The sequence below is a fragment of the Amblyomma mixtum genome, unplaced genomic scaffold (assembly GCF_055824585.1).
Source record: "Amblyomma mixtum isolate Tamu unplaced genomic scaffold, ASM5582458v1 scaffold_18, whole genome shotgun sequence".
In the NCBI taxonomy this organism is placed as follows: domain Eukaryota; kingdom Metazoa; phylum Arthropoda; class Arachnida; order Ixodida; family Ixodidae; genus Amblyomma; species Amblyomma mixtum.
Genome location: NW_028317715.1, coordinates 419352 through 439089, shown reverse-complemented (window position 1 = coordinate 439089; position 19738 = coordinate 419352). Strand labels below are relative to the sequence as shown.

At 47.8% G+C, this 19738-nt stretch overlaps 1 protein-coding gene across 1 annotated transcript in view; it reads right to left on the bottom strand.

Annotated features, from left to right (window-relative positions):
* The window catches only part of LOC149324770 (membrane metallo-endopeptidase-like 1), a 28164-nt gene extending 16794 nt beyond the window's left edge, over positions 1–11370 (bottom strand). The window contains exons 1-3 of the mRNA XM_089565276.1: positions 11258–11370; positions 4731–4918; positions 137–1190 (exon numbers count right to left, since the gene is read on the bottom strand). Coding sequence (XP_089421402.1) covers positions 137–1190; positions 4731–4918; positions 11258–11302 — 1287 coding nt within the window. The 5' untranslated portion in view covers positions 11303–11370. The remainder of the gene's footprint in view (positions 1–136; positions 1191–4730; positions 4919–11257) is intronic.
* Positions 11371–19738: the final 8368 nt, after the last annotated feature.

The window sequence follows — 19738 nt, the reverse complement described above, 5'->3', positions numbered from 1 at the left end:
ACGTCACCACACTGCCGACAACGGGGGCTAAAAGCATTTCATGCTTAATACAGAGAACTTTTCCAACATGGCGACAATCGTACAAGATCAGCTAATAAATAACGTAGTACTTTCCAAGTAAAAGGTATTTGCTTACCTCTAAAATGCCGGACAGGTGAGCGTCGACCAGGACTCTCCTTTCCCTGGGGAAGTAGGAGGCGATAGTCATGGCGGCCACGAGCAGCTTGTAGTTGGCCTCCACCTGCGACGCGCAATAGCGAATTCGCGCCTCTTCCGCACGAGTCTTATCGCCGTGCATGATTTCCAGTGTGGCTGCTGGGTTTGCCATGATGCCGTATGTCCAAACAAAGAGCCATGCAAGGTGACGACGCACGAGGCGGTCTTTGAACTTGCTGAAAATATCGCTGATGCCTTTTAGCAGAGCGAGATCACTGAAGAGAATCCAGTCGTCCAGTGTCAAGGGCGGGTGAATTTTCAGCACAGAGTTCAAAGCACGCCTCACTTCCTCGGGACTATCGGTCTGCGAATGCTTCTCCCAATCGCGCAGAGCGAATTGACCAGGAGTTCGAGGCTTGGACGTCCCAGGCCGTATAAGGAGGTCGAAAACATACTCCAGCATGTTGTAGGTCTGCGCGATATCCGCCGTTACAGGATCGCTGTCGGTGGCGTTGGCGAAAAGCCTGAAGAGGGCTCCGTAAACGTAGTCGTATTTGGTTCTTGGTACGTTTTTGAAGATAGCCCTCCAGACGGTCATCCTGTTGCTGTGCGAAAAGAAGATGCGCCGCTTTGGATATGCTGGAGTGCTCGGGAGAAACCTCATTTTGAACCAAAGATTCACGCTCCAGTTCAAAGCCAGGTCGAATAGGACATCAAGGGGCGACCCGCCTTCTTCCGACTGCTCCGGCCACACGAGACCCCGGGCGCGCATGAAGTCCTGAACGGCGTCGACTTGAGACCCCGTCTGAGTCATGCAGCTGTTGAACATGGCGGCCGCTTTCCTCCCCGCGGGCAGCTTGTCTACGCCGTCCTGCAGCAGTGCTGAAAACTTGTTCTGCCACTGGCTCACCATGTCAGACAGCGCAGATGTGGAGTAGTCGGAAAACTTGCGTTCCCTCCAGTTGCCGCAGACGTGGGCCCCAAAGTCGTCGCACGGGTCCACGGTGAGATCTAGCTGGCCTTCTATGAGATCCCTGCAGAAAGACGACTGATTCTATTTTTAACGCAGGACGTGCCGCAGCTGTGGAACACCGATCTTAAAACATAGAGGCCTCTACGAGGATCCAGCTAGTACCAATTTCTATCCTCTGGTGCTAACAAAGACAAATAATTCTTAATGCCCTGAATTGGATAGTTTTTTTTTACTGTCCTGTCAACCTTGTTTTTTGTGCTTAAACCTGAATTTCTGGAGATTTAAAAATCTTCACGTGACTTCTTAGCATTCCTAAATGCGCCTGATGAAACGAATACGGTTGAGAAGAAAGCTTGGATGGGAAGGACACATACTGCAATGACTATTGCACCCATGGGCTAAAAATGCACAGGTCCGAACATTGGTTGCGAAAAAATGTAGATACTTAGTTGATTGACAGTTGTGACGCGGCAGAATATTTGCGATGAAGCTGCTGCAATTTGAAAGCATCGCACAGCAAATTTTTGGCAGTCCAGTGTGCTGCGTCCACCCATCGCACACCCACCTGAGACCCCTGTCGTTTGTTTCCCAATGCTCGGGGTATGCTTGACAGTGAAGGACTTGGACGCGCTTACTTGAAGGATTCTGCTGCTAATGATACGCTGAAATTAATTAATGATAACCGCGTGAAATATGTATAGTTCAGTATGCCCTACAGGTTACATAGATCTGTTCAAAAAACGTTAATAGATGTTTGGACGTTCATCGTTCATAATTAACGATCTGTGTGTTTTAAGCACAGCAGAGGTAAGTTATAACGGCCGAAGCTATAACGAATTCTCTCATTACGAAAAATTGTGGCGTTCCATCATATTATGTATGAGGGCAATGGCTATTCCTCTCAGATGCAACAAACAACTTTGGCCACACCACGCGGGTGTCCGAAATGACGAGGCGTTGTAAACTTTTGTCGTAAAGTTTAAGAAGTGGCGCTTCCAGAAAGCGCGGAGATGGATGAGCGCCTCTTAGGCCTGGCGACAACGAACTGGGAAGAACATTCCCCTGGTTAAAAAAGATGTATGATGCAATAAATTCATACAGTTTATCGTACCAATATCATAGACTTATCATGCAAACCATAGAAAAATATCATACAAATGCCATTAATTTCTGTAAAATCATACAGTCATCACAGAGATATCATAGAAAATCATACAAATTGTTTGATATATCATTCAGATTGTATGATATTCTATGATAAAGCCTCTATGAGGTTACTGCATCACAAAACTTTTTTTCAGCAGGGTTGGTCCAAAAACAGAAATAAAAAGTTACATTGAAACAGATCGGCCAAGCGCTCGCCGATCAATTGGAAGCGAAATCATTGCTCGCCTGCTCGCAGGCTGCGCAAATCATCCTAAGTGGCACAACAAACGCAGTGTGCGTGAGATAAGGCCATCGCCAAAAGCGAAAGTACTCCAAGCTTCTGTTCTGTTCTCCTGTAATCCAGGCTATAGTGCTGAGGGACCGTGAGTCATGTTCGGGTTAAATAAATTGTCCATTTAGCATTGCTATTCTTGATTTCAGCTCGGATATCATCTTGGTATCCCGAAATGTTTCACCAGTGCGACTTTTCTTTTAGTTTGGTCAGACGTTATGACGATCTCCACAGCGTCGTTTTAGGCACCAAGCGCTCGTAGCTCTCATTCTCGCTTGCTGAGGGCGAAGACTTCCTGAACTAGTAGCCTAAGATAGGCGCGAATCTGACGCCGAATTTGAGGGCCAACTTATCCGATATACTCCTGAAGTTTTTCCGTGGTGTGTCAGGAGTCACTACTGACCGGAAATGACGGGGTTGCCGTGGAGCGCCAAAACTAGATCTGCGACATTGGGGGCGTCTAGGGCAGAACTGCCCGTGCCCGGCTTGCGCCCCGGGCACGCGCTGCCCCACATTATTTTCATCTCCTGTCGCACTGCGTAGCTGGCACCAAGGTATCAGCTGCGAGTTCTGAACTGAGCGCCACCGCGTTGCAGCGTCGCTGGGCGCTAAAATGAAGTAGAGCTGCCCGTGCCCGGAGCGTATACCGGGCATGCACAGTTCGGCCCTAGAAGCCTGCGATATCGTACCTCTAGTTTTGGCGCTCCTCGTCAACTCCGAGATTTCCGGATAGGGGTGATTCCGGACAGAAAAATGTCAGACGCCAGCAACCTACCATCCTCGGGCAACCTTCCGCCTGACAGTACCTCGCGCATACGGGACGTTGAGCGAGGTAGCGTCGCATAAATCCGCTTATGATCCGCGCCTTCCAATCGAACTTCTTCGAGGCATTCCAGATTTGTCCCGTAATCACGCATCAACGTTGCGCGCTCTATGTTACAGTTGACAAAAAGTATAGGGCCTCAATGTTGCATTCTGGTGCTACATGTTTTCTTTTCCGTATGCTCACCTTTTATGCCCTGCGACGGGTTTTCATTTTCTCGCAATGCAGCCATCTGATGCGAATGTCCTCTTTGAGGATATGGCTTGCTTATTCTAACAAAACAGTCCTTGGTTACCAGTAGTGCTTTCCCGCCAGTCGCGTTTGCCGTAATTTTCCCGCAACACCCTAAAATTTTTAGATAACTTACAAAAAAAGATATTAAGAAAATTTAACTTTATGTGCCTAGTAAGTCTATTCAAAAAACGACGAAACAAAGGCTACAGCCGTGATAATTGACCGCAGTTGGATAGCAAAATCTTTGCTACTTCCTCCACTCGATTACCATACGCGAATACTGTTGCGTAACGGCAAGCCGATGAAGAGAGAACGACAGGAAAGACAGCTATGCCACAATTTAATGGCCGTGGGTCTAGAACGGGCTCTCCGTGCCGCGCCACTGCCCACTTTGTCGTCTTCTAGTCCGTGGACACTACCGGGTGTCGCCTACCGATCGTCGAGATCGCGCTATCTCGAAGAATGGCAGTCACGACGAAACAGAAGTGACGATGGTCGTGACACGAGGAATGAATCCCCCACCGTGGGTATGTGCCATTAAGCCTTAGGACATCATCATCATCAACAGAGAAGAGAAGAAGATGATGGACTTGCCGTCGTGATTAAAGAGATGAGATGATCGGATGAGCACTGGCCCACAAAGCTTCCGGCACACAGGCAACCTTGAGCCGAAGGCCGAGGAGCATGGGCGCACCAAACGGCATGGGCGGAGCGACTGTGTGCTCATGTGCCTTGGATCGGTTGGGTCGCTTGGCGCCCGATCAGTAGGATCATTTTCGTCGTGTCTTGTGGTAGGGGCGGTGGACGGGTCCAGGGCAAACGACGAGGTCGGCTCTGATCAGGCGGGGTGGGGCACAGCCGAGCGGTGCGGACCAGGAACACAAGGCTGACGACCACGGCAGACACAGCACATCGAAGCTCCAGGACAAGCATGGCGATGATTACCCCACACGTCCCACCAAATGTTACGCGATGGCAAGGGAATGAAGAGTGAACGACATGAAAGGTGGCTATGGCACGATTTAGTTGCGGTGGGCCTAGGGCAAGGGCTCCGTGCCGCGCAACTGTCCATGGCAATGCAATCAGCCAACTTAGCTACTGCTTACCTGTGGAACCTGCAGGACATGGTTTCACAGTGCGTATGTGCCCTTGCAGGTACCCAGGGGAATAGGAGCAGGAAGATCACAGCAGCACCGACCAGGATGGCAAAAACAAGCATAATCGGGAACCCCATCGCCTGCAGTGACTCCGAGCGGAGCAGCCGACTGGAACGACTGGAACCGGCCGTGCGCTCCTGCGAGAATCATGTTGGCAAATTTGGCGATCTAATGGTACCACCGATTAAGCAAATCCGAAAGTTGGGCCAGTTGCTGAACGTTCATGATGCAAAATAGAGCGCAACAGATAAACCAAAGAGGGAGCGGACGAACCAGACAAGGGCTTTGTGCAGACAAGCGTCGTCCTGTCCATCCTTCGATTTTCGTTCGTGATATACATCATGGACCGCAGATGACGCCTCTGTGGTGTGCTATGGTCCCCAGATAGCAGCAGTTATGGGACGTTTAGTTTACATTGTAATTTCAAAGGACAGCTTTATCTGATAAAATTTCTCTCATTGATTGCCAGTTATACCATCGTGGGTCATACCTGAGCGCTTGATCAGTATGAGTTTGCTTATTTAGCTTCGCCAAATAATCAATGCAACGCTCGGGAACATTTTCAAGCCTTTTTTCGTCTAGCGTCGGCTTTCAGCACCAGCCCCTAAGCTATCAAACCACTGTGACAACATTTCACGCTACTGACTTCGAATTAAGTGCGTTACTACGAGGGACCTCAATATCTGCTCTGCACTTACCATGCCCTGCCAAGATCGGTTTTCCTTCTTGATTTCAGCCATGAAATTAACGCTAATTGAAGCTCCTCCCCACCGAAGACGGACTCCCTCAGTGTTATCGTACCACACAAGGCATGGCCACCATGACGAAAGAGGGAGTGCACTAATTTCGGAGCGACGCCGCGGCTTATGTTTATCTCCTGCTGCCCATGTCATATTTAGTCCTAACAGCAGAGGCACGAATTATTTCCTTCTTCTCGCCAAGACTGTGTGGCATACATGGATGCCAAGCGTGTCGACAGAGCAAGGCGCTTCCCCCGCCGCCGAGAAGACGCAGCTGGTGGTCACAGGCAGCGGAGGCACTGCCGAGCACACTTGGCAATAAGGGTTGTTTACTAACAACGCCTTACGAACAACTTCTTAATCCAGCGAAAGACTGTCTATGTGTATGTCGACACAGCGCGCGCAAATGAATCGTATGAAAACCATCGCACATAAGGTGGTTGAACGATCGTTCGATTGTAATCAGCAAATTTTGGGCCTCCGGATATTGTGTCCACATGCCAGCATGAAGCTTAGGAGGTATTGTGGATATTACAATCAGTTTTTCTATTGTCTCCTGTGCTGGACGGCTCCACTGTTCCGACTGATAGACTGGCGCTCCTGGCGGCACATGTATGCAGATTTGGTGCGGCTATTCAGCTAGGGTCTTAGAGCGACAGGTCTAATCCTCGAGGTGCAACTCGCGACTTCGATGTGGTTGAGACACTGACCTTCAGCGCCGCACCTTCAGCGCCGCACAACTTGACATTGAACTTAACTGCCATTGTGGTATGGCCCTAGCTAGAGCAGTGTGACACGTGATCATATGAACATGACCACTAGGTACCTGACCTTGACATTCGATTTCCGAGAACGGGGACCATGCTTAACAGAGCTTTCGCTCGTGTAACTAGGTTGAAGCCGTGTTCAATCCAAGCCGTTTTCGACGAAGGTAAAACTGCGATCGGCTGTGATCGCCACGGATCTCGATCGGCGCTGCCGAGTCCGACGTCCATGAATGAATTAGACAAACGAAACATCGCAGGCGCCTTACTGCTGTTGTTGACAGAACGTTAAAATGTGTGTCACACGTAGTGATCGCGCGCAACATACTCGCGTTCGATCGAAGAAAGCTACATAAAAGGAATGGTTATTAAGGCGGAAGCCTTTAATGCCTCATACTGTCGTGACCAAGGAATGTTCGCAAATGTGTCCGCGTTTCGGCGCCACTGCTTAAAAAAGAACTGTGTCGAGGCTGGGAAGCAAAGCAGGGCCTTTGGTATTCGAAGCACAGACGCTACCACTGCGCCGCGAACACTCATGCCTTAAGCATGAATACAGGCGCATGCAGTGAATGCATGGGTTTCATAAATAAAATACAGGAACTAACAAACTAAAAATCAGAGAAAACCCCAAAATAAAAAATAAAATGACAGAAATGAAATATGAAAAATAAAAAAGAGTGCGTTAGGAAACGCTTTTTTCTCCGGGTTTATCGATCATCTGATTAGTCAATAGTGAAACATAGGAGACCATTTTTTAGAACTTCCCCGTGATTAGCTAATTTTGTTTGTGCACGTGTAAAGATTTGGTGTGCGGGCACAACTTGACAATAATCCCCCTGGCTGTCAATTATAACATGCCATGACACCGCATTTCACAAATATTTTCACTGCCTTTTCCAAATAATTTCCTTTGTCACGTTCCGCGCAATCGATTTTGAACTTCGTGAGAATTAACCCACACCTTATTGAAGAACTTAATCGAAGACCCTTAATTGGAGAAGTAATTAGTCTTACTCATACCTTCCAGGTAAAAAGCCAAAGTGTTCCTCAAGAGTACATTTCGTTTTGTGTTATTATATTGTTCTTTTTTTTTCAAACATTTTTTTTAAGTATTGCCAAACGGATGAGCAGGCTAAACATAACACACTAAGAACGCTGCGAGGCACGCTATCGTTCTGAAAATAGAGGCACGAAACGCCACTTTGCGTTTGGAATGTACAGCGCACCGCACGCAGGCAATGGCATTTAATTTTTCCAGCTGTGAGCCATGAAAAGCAACGCTAAAATTCGGCTAAGCGACTAGGAGGTTCCCGATCATGCCCAAGATTAGAGCCGGCCTCAAAGTTTGTTTGCGTAAGCAAAAACTCCTGCTCACTAAAAGATTGCCTCGCTAAAACTACAGCAACTTTTGGATACCTTTGCCGCCAAGAATTCATTGGAAGGTGCAGTATGTTGAAAGGAGACCAGATTGGATTTGCCTTTTCCATAGATGTTGAAGATCTTTTTTATTATATACCACATAAGGACATGTTTATTGCTGTCAGACAGTGCATTGAAGCAAACGGTACTGTCGCCTTCCAGAATACAGCCGGCTTAAGCGTAGATAACTTCATGTCACTTTTAGAATTTTATATCAACGCTACTTTTATCGAGTTTGACAACCGGCGCTATCTACAGCGCCAGGGCATTTGCATCAGATAATTGTCGATCCAGTTTCTGCAACATTTTTTTTTGCATCATTCGACAACGGTTTGGCTTCACTAACTGACGAAGGCAATGTCCTGAAAATTTTTAGACATGTAGACGATTTTTTAGTAAATTTAAAGAAAAGTGACCAAGGCCGGTATGAGTAAATTGCGCTGAATATTATAGAACAATTTGTGCAACATGGAAAAAGATTCTCTTGTACGTACGAGTTACCTGTGCTTAACCGCCTCCTGTTCTTGGACCTGAACATCATGCTCGGAGAAAAGTGTGTATGCTGGTGCTACCGCCATAGAGCCAAGAAAGATTTCTTGCCTTTTGATTCGGCCCAGTCAAAAACTGTTAACAGGGCTATTGCCACCCTTTCTCTTGTTAAGTCGTGCCCTCACATGTTGCAAGAGAGTTTTCGGGGTGAGGTAGCCAGGCTGCGAAAAGCAGGGTTCCCTGATCACGTGTTGCCAGCTGTGGCCGAAGCCCTCCTACAGAAATTCAAGGGTAGGCAGAAAAAGACACGCAGAAAACAAAGACCCCGGAACGCCAAACCAGTGGTTATGCCATACATCCACAACGTGTCCCATAACCTAAAAATGGTAGGCAACAAGTACGGCGTTCCGATGGTGTTCTCTCCGCCTTGTAAACTGGTCAAGATGTGTCCTAAAGTCAGCAGTAGTAGCGCTGCAACATCCGGCTGTGGAAAAAAACACGCTAAGCCCTTTGTCCGGTGTGCCACGGGTGTGGTCTGCGAGATCTCCCTTTCTTGAGGCGAAGTATACGTTGGCCAGACAGGGCGTTGTGTTAACGAACGTGCCAGGGAACATGAACGAAGTTTGGGAAATGCATCAGACTCATGCCTGATTCTACCCGCCCATTGGATCAGAACTGTGAACCACGGCTTAACGTGGTGGTGGTGTGATACTTTTATTAGAACAACCTTTCTATTAGGCGTTCAGTATGTCCTGGGCCAAGGCGACGAGGGCCTATTGCAGCTTCAGATCCAGGGAGGCGAGCCAGATGGGCCACGGTGGGGGTGGGGGGAAAGGATAGGCGGGGGACTGGAAGGCTGCGTTGCACTGTGTAAGGCAGTGTTCTATGTCTGCATATGTGTGTGGACTGTTTGGGCACTGAGGTGTGGAAGTGTACCGGTATAGGTAAAGTTTGGCTGGTGTATGTAGGAGATTAAACTGTATTCGGCGAAGAATGTGAGCTTCACGGATCGATAAGGATGGGTGCGGTGGTGGTAAATCAGCTAAACCCAATTTTTGCTGCGCGTAGTATTCGTCGACAGTGCGTTTGTAAGCCCTGACCGCTTGCTCCGTCGGTGGGCTCGTCCATGGGATCCCCGGCGTCCGGTGTATAGTTTCGCAGGCAAGCTGGTGAGCCAGCTCATTGCCGGGGATGCCCATGTGACGAGGGATCCACCGGAGGGTCACCGGTAGTGGGTTTAATGCTAAGAGGGCGGCATCTAAGGCCGATCGGGTAGGGAAAGGGAGGGCTCTTTCATGGAAGGCACGCAGATCTGCCTGCGAGTCTGTATAGACAACGTATTGGGGGGCGGGGGGTACGGTGACAAAGTGTGTGATGGCATCGGCGATCCCGGGTATTTCTAGGGCGAGCGTGGAGGGTGGGGAGGTGTATGGACAGCTTGTGTGAGTGCTGGTTGTAGAGATGGAAGGGTGGAGGAAGAAGGCTGCTGTAGAGCCCGCGGTTTCCGTGAGACAGGCGTCTGTGTAGGCCACCGCCGTAGCTTCCAAAGGTGGCTTGTGGTTGTATGCGTATGCTTGGCGGCGGCCTGCGTGTGTGTGTGCGGACATGTTGCGGGGAATGGGTGCGAGGCGGACGTTAGGGGATGGATCGGAGACTGCGGTGGGCGTGGGAAAGAGATGGGTGCGTAGGAAGTCTGGGAAAGTATCCACCGTCCAGCTCGTGTGCTCGACAGGCGGATGATTTGTCTCTCCCGGTGCAGGTTATTCAAGGGTAGGCAGAAAAAGACACGCAGAAAAGAAAGACCCGGGAACGCCAAACCAGTGGTTATGCCATACATCCACAAAGTGTCCCATAACCTAAAAAGGGTAGGCAAGAAGTACGGCGTTCCGATGGTGTTCTCTGCGCCTTGTAAACTGTCCAAGATGTGCCCTAAAGTCAGAAGTAGTAGCCCTTCAACATCCGGCTGTGGAAAAAAACACGCTAAGCCCTTTGTCCAGTGTGCGACGGGTGTGGTCTGTGAGATCCCCCTTTCTTGTGGCAAAGTGTACGTTGTCCAGACGGGGTGTTGTGTTAACGAACCTGCAAGGGAACATGAACGAAGTTTGGGAAATGCATCAGACTCATGCCTGAATCTACCCACCAATTGCCGTTCTTGCAAGGATCTAAACGATCAGAACTGTGAGCCACGGCTTAACAAAATCAAAATTCTAACCTGGAGCAAAGATAGATTAGCTCGGGAATTATCCGAAGCATTTTTTATCAAGGCAAGATGCGACATGTGTGTCAGCACGGCTTCTGTCTCCCTGCATGCCAGAGAATTCAGATTGCTTGAAAATAAGGGTCGAAATGCATTCTGCTCACCTTAATCTACCTTGCTGTCATCTTTCAGAAGAAAAAAAAAAGCGACCTCACTTTACTCTTGCCCCCGTCCCGTTTCCTTGGCCTTTCCTTCTGTGGTCAGTCGCAGATGCGCATGCGCTCACAGTCGTCATTTCCTCTATGTTCTACGAAAAACGTGTTCAATAAACATAGTTCGTCAGCGCCCGTCCTGTCATGCCCTCTGTGTATTCGTCCTAAAAGTTAGCGCTGCCTAAATTTGAACGAAAGAAAACTACAGAACCTTCTGATTATGTGCACATAACTTCTTGAAGGAGCGGGCTTACACAGGTCGGCAATTTTAAGCCATCTCGAAGGATGCTCGCAAGCCCAAGCATAAGGCCGGAGAAGGCTTTATTTCGGGGGCAACTTTTGGCGCCACCTGTTGCGGCTCGTCGTCACTTCCGAAAAGTCACGCGACATTTCCGCGCACACGCACTGCAGTGGGAGGCCCCGCATTGACCACGTCCCTAACTCATAATGCTGGCTGAATGTTTTTTTTTTCCAGGCTACTAATGACGACGGCACATGTAATAATACAAGCCTTACGTGGGCACTATAGCTGATGCCGTACACCATACACAATGCACGGGTCATTAGCAGTCCTATGACACAGGGAAAGCGCACCAGAAATCTTTAGGTACGGCGACTTGAGTGCGTATTTCAGAGCAAACCCGCTGCCACTCACCGTGAGAACCGACTGTTCCGAGTGGGCCTTGAGCATCGCGTTCATGGCTTTCAGGGAGTCTCGCTTCTTGCGTCCCGGGGATATCGTCAGCGTCGCTGCACCATGGGTGCCTGACCGAGGCGCCGCTTTGCTGCGCTGTTTGCTGGCCACTGTCTTGGCCTGCGTCCCCGCATTGGAGGCGGAGGCAGATCCGGCTGCAGCTGTGCCCGGCTTCGGCTGTTGGGCTGACCCCTGCAGTGCGTGCAATGGGGCGGTGTGAGCGTATACCAGGGGCAAACACGCAGCACCGTCTTTGTTAAGCGCAACCAGGCAATGGCGTAGAGCTTTCAGCCATATATTCGAGCCTTTGCGGCGCCTGTAAATATCAAACATTCACGAAATGTGCAGGCACGGCTTTCCTTTATATGCCAAAGATTTAGCACTTAATGGATGCATTTAGCGCTCCGCTGTAGAGTTTAGATGCCAACCCCATTGCTTCGTTACGGCTAAGACTTTACATCATTCAGGCATCACAGCGATGATGCATTTGAAGCGATTACTGGTATGCCCTCAGCAGCGGACATTGAGGCTGGTGTGTATGTGAACTCCACAACTGTATTCCCTTGAACAGTAAAGTAAGGTTCGCTAACTCCAGCTCCCTGTGGTTAAAACACTCTTCGGCGCATTTAGTCTAGCAAGCTTCTGGAATATCCACGGCGCTTGAATGAAGGGGCCTTAAGCTACTTTTATTAACGTCACCGAGTTAAGGACGCGTTTCAGCGAAGGAAACGCTATAGTTTCGTAGCTGCAGTCTTGGGCATTGGCGTTGACGCGTCGAGAAAATCCAGATGGGTCGAAAGGGTCGTGAAGTTACAACCTTATGAGGCAGCGCCGGTAATTCAAACAATCCATAACGGTCACACAGGGTCATGACGTAATTCCACCACTATTAAGTACTGACTCTAAAGAAAGAGCAGTTGCTCTGGAAAGGAAAGCACTCTAGCCGGGACTTGAACCGCTACCCCTGAACCATTCTGCAACCTATGTTCGACTTGTAAAAGGGAAGCCTTGCTGTCTTGTGGTAAATACAAAATAAGAGAAATAAAGATATAAAACAACATGCAATAAAGAACAGTTTTCGCGTTTAAAAAGTGATATGTAAAAAGGACACTAGGCCGCTCAATGCAGCCATTAACACTAAAGCGTGATACCTCAGGGCGCAGAGTTCAAGTGCCCTCCTAATTTTAAATAAGTTTTGTTTTACTTTCTCTCACCCTAGTTCTGTGGATTAGCACTAGAATAACGAACATATCAACGACTGAACAACCTTTCACGGTAATACGGCGGTTGTCGGAAGCCGCTCTTAGTCGATGGCCATCTTTCTCACCTGTCTAAACGGAATGTTCTTTACTCTGCTGTGGCACGCCGTCAGCGTGGCAGTGACAGATGGTTTTGAGCAAGTGACCATTCCCTGATTCTAGTGCCCTGGTGCGAGGGAGGAACTACTACTCTGTACGCTCCTTTTGCAAAGCAAAACAATGGGATGAGCTGCGAGGACAAGAAAGCTGAACATCATTGCACTTGTGCAATTTGGAAAGCAAAGCACAAGAAACAGGTGCGGTATAATTCCGTAGGAGAAGCATCGCAAAGCAGTATTCTTGGACTCTTCAAACTCGTCAGCGAGTTGATCACACAGGATGATAAAACAGCGAAACGGCGCAAGCACAGCGAGGTGTCAAGTCTTCTTAGTATCGGTCTTTTTGCCGTTCAGCTGCTTCACCATCACACATTCCGAAGCTCGCTGTAAGTCCACATATTGGAATAAAACACAGGAACCCCTTCTTTTATAAGTAAACCTCAAATACATCTTACAGACGATTGAATAACGGCTTGAGACACACAGCTATTTCTGCAACAATATCATGCAAACTTCTGAATAGTTTCCCTTTCCTAAATATTGCCGCAGAAGCTGGCCCATCCGTCAGTTATTTTATTAGTCTGTTTCCACCTCTCTGTTGCCGTAGAAGCGCTTAGTGAAGCATCTCCTCTAGCGGTGAGTTTCGACACTAGTTTTTTGAACCTGAAAGCTTTTCTTCGCTCTCAGTTCCATGAAATTTCTTACCAATCTTCGGGAAATGGGGATACACGGAAACTGCATTATTCGAAATTGACATCGAAGGACTACCATCCTGCGCATTCAGTCTTCTGCGGAAATGCTATAAAGATATACAAAAATAATTTGTGCATACTTGTCCTCCTTGGGAATTATAGAGGCAGCTGGAGAATGAAATTTAAGCCAACGTTACTTTCACAGCGGTAACATATTAAAAAGGTAGGGCAGAGCACATTAAGCAAAACACGCCTCAAAAATTCACTGCGATCAACCGCGTATCTTTCATGGAAAAACGTGTTGACGAACTCAAAGCATTCACTTTTATAGTTAAGAATAGACGCGTCTGCTCCAACGCTGGCTTACTATTTCAGCGAAGACCGCAGTACAGTAGGAGGAACAAAACATGCGAACTAGTTAGTATTCAAGACTACTAGCTGTTACGAACTCGGCGCCAAAATTCGCAATGCTGCCATCGTTCCGCGTACCTTTGAGGCCGCGGCGAGGGTTGACGCATCCGGGCGAAGCTTAGAAGGAACAGCCGAGTGATCGGCCTCAGGAACAGGGGCCGCGTCCTTCTCCGCTTTCACGCCGGAATGACCAGAAGGCGTAGCAGGCTCCGGTGCGGTCTTTGCTGACGTCGAAACGCCTCGCTCTGCGCCGGACTTTCGGCCGCCATCGCCGGGTTCTCTGGTACGGCGCTTCCGCTTGCGACCACCGTGCGAGTGTGATCTCTGCGCCGCCGGCTCAGACTTGGGCTCGGTGAGGACATCTGAGGCTGGGGCGGGTGCAGCCGCGGAAGTCGCGACGTTGTCGCCCTGTACCGCGGAGCAGACGCCGGCGGGACAGGCCTCGGTTGTCGCTGGCTGATCTGCGGCCCCTGACGACATGGGACAATGTTGTATAGACTCTCTGGGGTATCGCAGATCAAGAAATCGATTAGAGACAGTGGCGACAAGGCGAAGAGCGGCTTCTTCTCCAAATCTTCAACTTCTTCTACACGAGCTTGCATTCCGCGTGCTTTGATGCTTCTTCAATGAAACGCCACTGTTAGTCCATTGAAACTTTTTGATGGCGAAAACTGAAATTAACGATGCCGTGATTTTTTAGACTTCATTACATTTGTGTAAACGTGGATAAACAATGAAACCATGTCCACGTCGTTTTTTTTGGAGTTGCTGCATTTGTCTTGTGTGCTGGTGCCGCCCAGGGGTGTGTTAAGGTTTTGTAGCGGCTTTGACATGGTTACAGCTTATGCTTTAGCCACAGATTAAGTAGTAGAAGAGGCAGGTGGTTTAGAATCGAACCAACGCTGGTAAGCACAGGCATATAAGCAGTTAGCTTCAGCTATGTGAAGGGGAAGTTTCTGCGCAAGTAGCTGTATTGGTAGTTGAGAGAGCTTAGAATCATCCGAAGACATAAAATATAGTACGGTGCACTGAATAGGCTGTTCACGAGCAGGTCAGTACATAAAAAGCCCGTTCTATCTCAAACACACCTGTATGAAAATGGACAGTTTCCTAAGACAATTTGTTCTGATCTTAATCAAAAATCAGAACAAAGTGCATTAAGAAATGCCTTGACCTCATGCCTCACAGCACGTGCAGTGGAATTTTCGGAATGTAAGCTTGCCTTAGTTCATTTCATTCGAGATTTGAAACGAGAGGTTGTAAGTTGAGTAAGCTCAAATTCACCTCGCAAAAAAGAAAACTTCATTTTTACGTGATTTTATGTGAGCATGTATTTCGTGCATACAGAGCTTTTTATTGTTACCTCTTTTGCCTCTGTCCTGTTTAGCTCAAGATCATAGTGTCAAGGTCAAATCTGCGCAGCCTGTTGCCGTAAATGATGCTAGCTGTCGGGCTATCAGCTAGCCAAGTGCTATACACTGCTGTCAGATTGGCGCGCTCCAAAATCGAGCTGAAGCCGCTTGTTCATTTTCCGAACTGGCAAAGGTCTGCTATGTGCTTAGCAGTGCAGTGAGTCCTTGGACTAGTTTGTTACGATCCATGGTTGCAACGACGCAAAGGACGAAATATGGGAAAAGGGGCACATAGCACAGGCGGTGGCTCTCGATTAAGGCTGGATTAGATATACCTGGTTTTTAAGTAGGAAAAAAGACACGAAACATGTAAGGCATGAGAGTTCATCGTGAAACATAACAACAAAAAATGCACTTAGCCGTCAAAGAGCCCCCAGAGCAGCAGGCTCTTCATCCCAATCTTATCGAGGGTTTACTAAGTCAGTTGCGGCATTAGCGATATGGCATGCTTGAATTGCTTTTCGAATGATCCGATGTTTGTTGGTGCTAAACAACAGAGTGCAATGCGTATGAAGCTGCGTTTGCATTTGTGACACGAAAGAAGTGTGCCGTTCGTGACTGGCATATGTGCCTGGAAGCTTTCGACATCGGATGCCCTTTGGAGACACCACAGGTTTGCCTTCAATCTGTCAGTGCTCTTTTTTAACACTGCACACTCTTTCTTTAGCTGAAGCCTATTTTCAACTTGCTGGCATTCAGCGCTGTTACCATCTTACCTTAAATTTCCTGCGCACTGTCCGCTTCCTTCTCACGACACCAAAGTGTTGTACATAGTCCGGCTAGGTTGAGAGACTTGCATGCCAAGATTGCAGCTGTTTGGGTACATTTTGCCTTGGAAAGATTTTGGATAAGCCAGAACACTGCATACGGTGATATCTCAATATTTCGGACTCGCAAACGTCGATAAACCTCTGGGTACCCTCTCGAGTTGAAATTGCCAAAAGCAGGACGTGGAAGTGATACTGTCCGTTGAAGAGTTCAGGCAACTGTGCCTAATTTCCTTGCTGGCCATAAATGGCTTATTCCGTTTCAAGAGAGCACCATTCAGATGGGAAGTACTGAAAAGGAGTGCAGCGAGGGCTATAGGAATTCGAATATCACAAACGGGAGAAACAAAACGCTTCCCATTTCTGCTGTTGCAGCCTCCAAACCCTCTGAAGGATGTTCGATGAAGGGAAATGTCTGGAATGGACCACATGTATAGTTTCGCTCCGCGGAAGAATAGCGCAAGGTATGGTGTTAATTATCGGTTCCTTTACAGCATTCTCTCGAGCTTACTTTAGGGCATAGTTAAGTGAGGGCTGGCTCAGTCTAGCCAGAGCCGATATGCGTGACGAATCTGTGGTCACGCCTGCAGTGCACGTTGTCTGCACTGCACATAATGCCTGTCTCAAGGGGGATTGAAAAATCAGCGCGGCGTTCTAGCCTGAGGCGGGTGCATACGGCGACTATGTGGGCATAGGAGGTGCCACCACTGCACGTAATAATTGTCTTGTAGTGTCGCAGGCCATTATTAGAGAAAACTTCTCCCGTGGAAGTACCTGATTGCACTTTTAACCCAGACTGATGGATGAAGTAGGTATGACGTATTAAGCCATAATAATGACGTACGTACGTTGTTCCATCTTTATTGTGTTCAACTAACTTATCATCGATATTATAGTGCATGTTTGAAAGATTATACTACATAATCAATATTTCGTTAGCAGTCTCTTACAATTTTCGAATTTTCAAAAGTTTCTCCCCGAGAATGTTGGGCATGGACGAACCACAATGCGTACAAACATCCATTCGCATAGCCTGGGCAAGGCACAAGGTTGCGCGCGCGCAGTGCGCCCACGCCCGCCCGCCCGCCCGCCCGCGCGCGCGCGCGCACACACACACACACACACACACACACACACACACACACACACACACACACACACACACACACACACACACACACACACACACACACACACACACACACACACACACACACACGCTGAGCAACTGAGCATAAAACAATTTATTCCTCAGAGAGACCTTGGTGTTGAGAGGTCGCGTCAAGTGGTCGAGAGCACAGAGCTCTCGAAGACTTCGCTGGCCCACTCCGCCGCCAAAACTTGTTTCTTGGGTCAGAGCTAGCCAGCATGGTCCCCACCGCTCGAGAGAAGAAGCGGAAACTAAATCACCCGGAGATGGCTCTATTTTGCAGTCCCATAGGATATGATGGTACTTGGCTCGCTGGCAGCAGTGTTTAAAGTTCCGGTTTATAGATCAGGATAAATGTGCGCGAGGAGTCATGGGCTGTGTATCGGTCTCGTCTGTAGACGCCGCCACGTAGCGTTTTGTTCTTTATTCCGGCTTTTGTGCGGACTGAGGGAATGAGGAGCGAATTAAACTTGAACACTGATCACATTTCAAATTTCGAGCATCTTCGAGGTCAAAATGAGCTGGGTATAGTGTGTGGATAAGTTATTCTTGCACAATCTTTACATCATTGTTCACTAGACCTGCAGTAACTTGATCCCCACCTGCTTCTTTTGGACATCTCGACTCCGCTGGCTTCATCAATGCCATTCTGAGCTTCTCGCTCCTGCAGTGAGCTTTGTACAATTCTCCAGCTACTTTAACTATCTAATTCATATTTGTAATGACATTGGCTTCACTGTCTGCGCGAACATCTCATATTTGCCTTTGACTAGTGTTTCTTGACCTCTGATAGGCCACCCGCCCTCGTTCTTTCGAACACGCTCAAACAAAACGACTAAGTTGTAATATTGCCACGTATCATTGTAGTGTCCGTTCGTTCGCGCAAGGCCGCAGGAAAGGGGTGTTATCATTTGTGTTCGTGACGCGAGAAGCGACCGGACTAATCTCGACTGATCACAGCCATGCCGAGCTGCATCTACGTGTTTCCAGATTACTCTAGATGATCTCGGCCTGTTACCTCGAAGTTTCCTTGCCGGATTTAAATGAACGATGCCGCGAGCAGCGGGCATTCGTAGTTCGACGACTGATGAGCACGTTTGTTGCTTACGTCGCTGCCGAGTGATTCCGGACAAAAGCGTTCATGCGCGGAAAACAGTTCATGAACGTAATTTTTTCACATTGTAAGATTTCATTATAGCAATTCCCATATCCACAGACCTCCCGTGGATAGGCTCGCATTTTTTTTTTCGGCCTTAGCGTGTTTGCTATTCTCAAAAGCGTTTCCCATTCGTTTTCAATGGCAGTCTTAACTGCTCGAAGGAAGGGATGGAAAACCGAAAAAAAAGAAAGAATTTGCTGCACATGACAAGAATAGACCACTGCCCCCAATAATTCTGTAACAGTGCCTTACAGCTTTTTAGTATTAAAAATTTTTGACCCCGAATGTTGGACGAGATACTCCGGATATCAGGCCACCTGTCCAGTTGGGGTCTTATATGATATCAAAGAAGGTTATCGACACTCGGCGCAAAAGTCGGGTTGGTTAACTGGGGTAAGTTACTTGGTTGTAAAATGCGCGCTACCAAGAAAAACGGCAGCGTCTGTTTGGTCATGTTTAGGACTTAATTTATAAAAACCAGGTAGACTTCAAGAGCATTGAAGTGCACTTAAAAATTGGGAACTGCGAAAGAATGTCTCCTGCAAGGTACGAAAATGCAAACTTTTGAGCCTACACATCGACCCTGAAATCTTGAAGAACTACCGTATCAATAATCGTACATTAAAGAGATATATTGATCGGACTGGCTCTTGCTGCATTCGTCTAGACAGAATTTCCGTGTAGAAAGAAAACATTCAGCCTCTAGAACTACCTCCGTCTTCAGTGTCCCGGTCAATGCAGAAAAAAGTGGTTATATTTCGTCTAGTTTGAAAAGAAGACTTGTAGTCCGTATGACAAGTGCTTAGTTCCTTTCTTTTCCTTAGCAGATGTAATTCTACTCTCTGTTCCGAGAGACCATTAAGAGCAAAACCAAACGGAAGCCAACCCGCACATTACGTAAAGGATCTCCCGGCCCTACTATCATTGTTGAGGTAGCTCCATACAGTGACTTCCGAATTTTAATGTTGTACATATGACCCGAGTATTATACCTGTATCTGTAAAAACTTTCGGGTGGTTTCACCAACAACACAAGCTTTCTTATAGATTTGGAAACATATCTATTGCAAGGAGATGTTGATAATCGGCAAAACGCAGTATAGTCTTGCACTAAAATTTTCAGCACACCAGCTCTGACGCCACCTGCAGAAGGTCATGCAATTTTCAGAGATGAAAATATATACAGTAGATCTCATTGGCCGACAGAGTATTCGTCGTCAAGGTAGGGTAGATTAAAGGGAACAATATTTCGCGAGTGAAAATGTAGTGCGCCAGGCCATGCACTATGTGTTGAAGGTTACCTTTAGTTTCTTTTGTGAATAATGCTCGTTAGTTATCAATGAAGAATTAAAGTAAAGGAAAAGCATGCTGCTTCATGCCAGGAACACATCGATAGTCTCTCCATATCTTATGACAAAAGTGTTTTGCGGCTTAAAAAATGCAACACCAGAGAGAAACTGAGCAGGTTACTTGATTGAAATAACTAAGCAAGCAA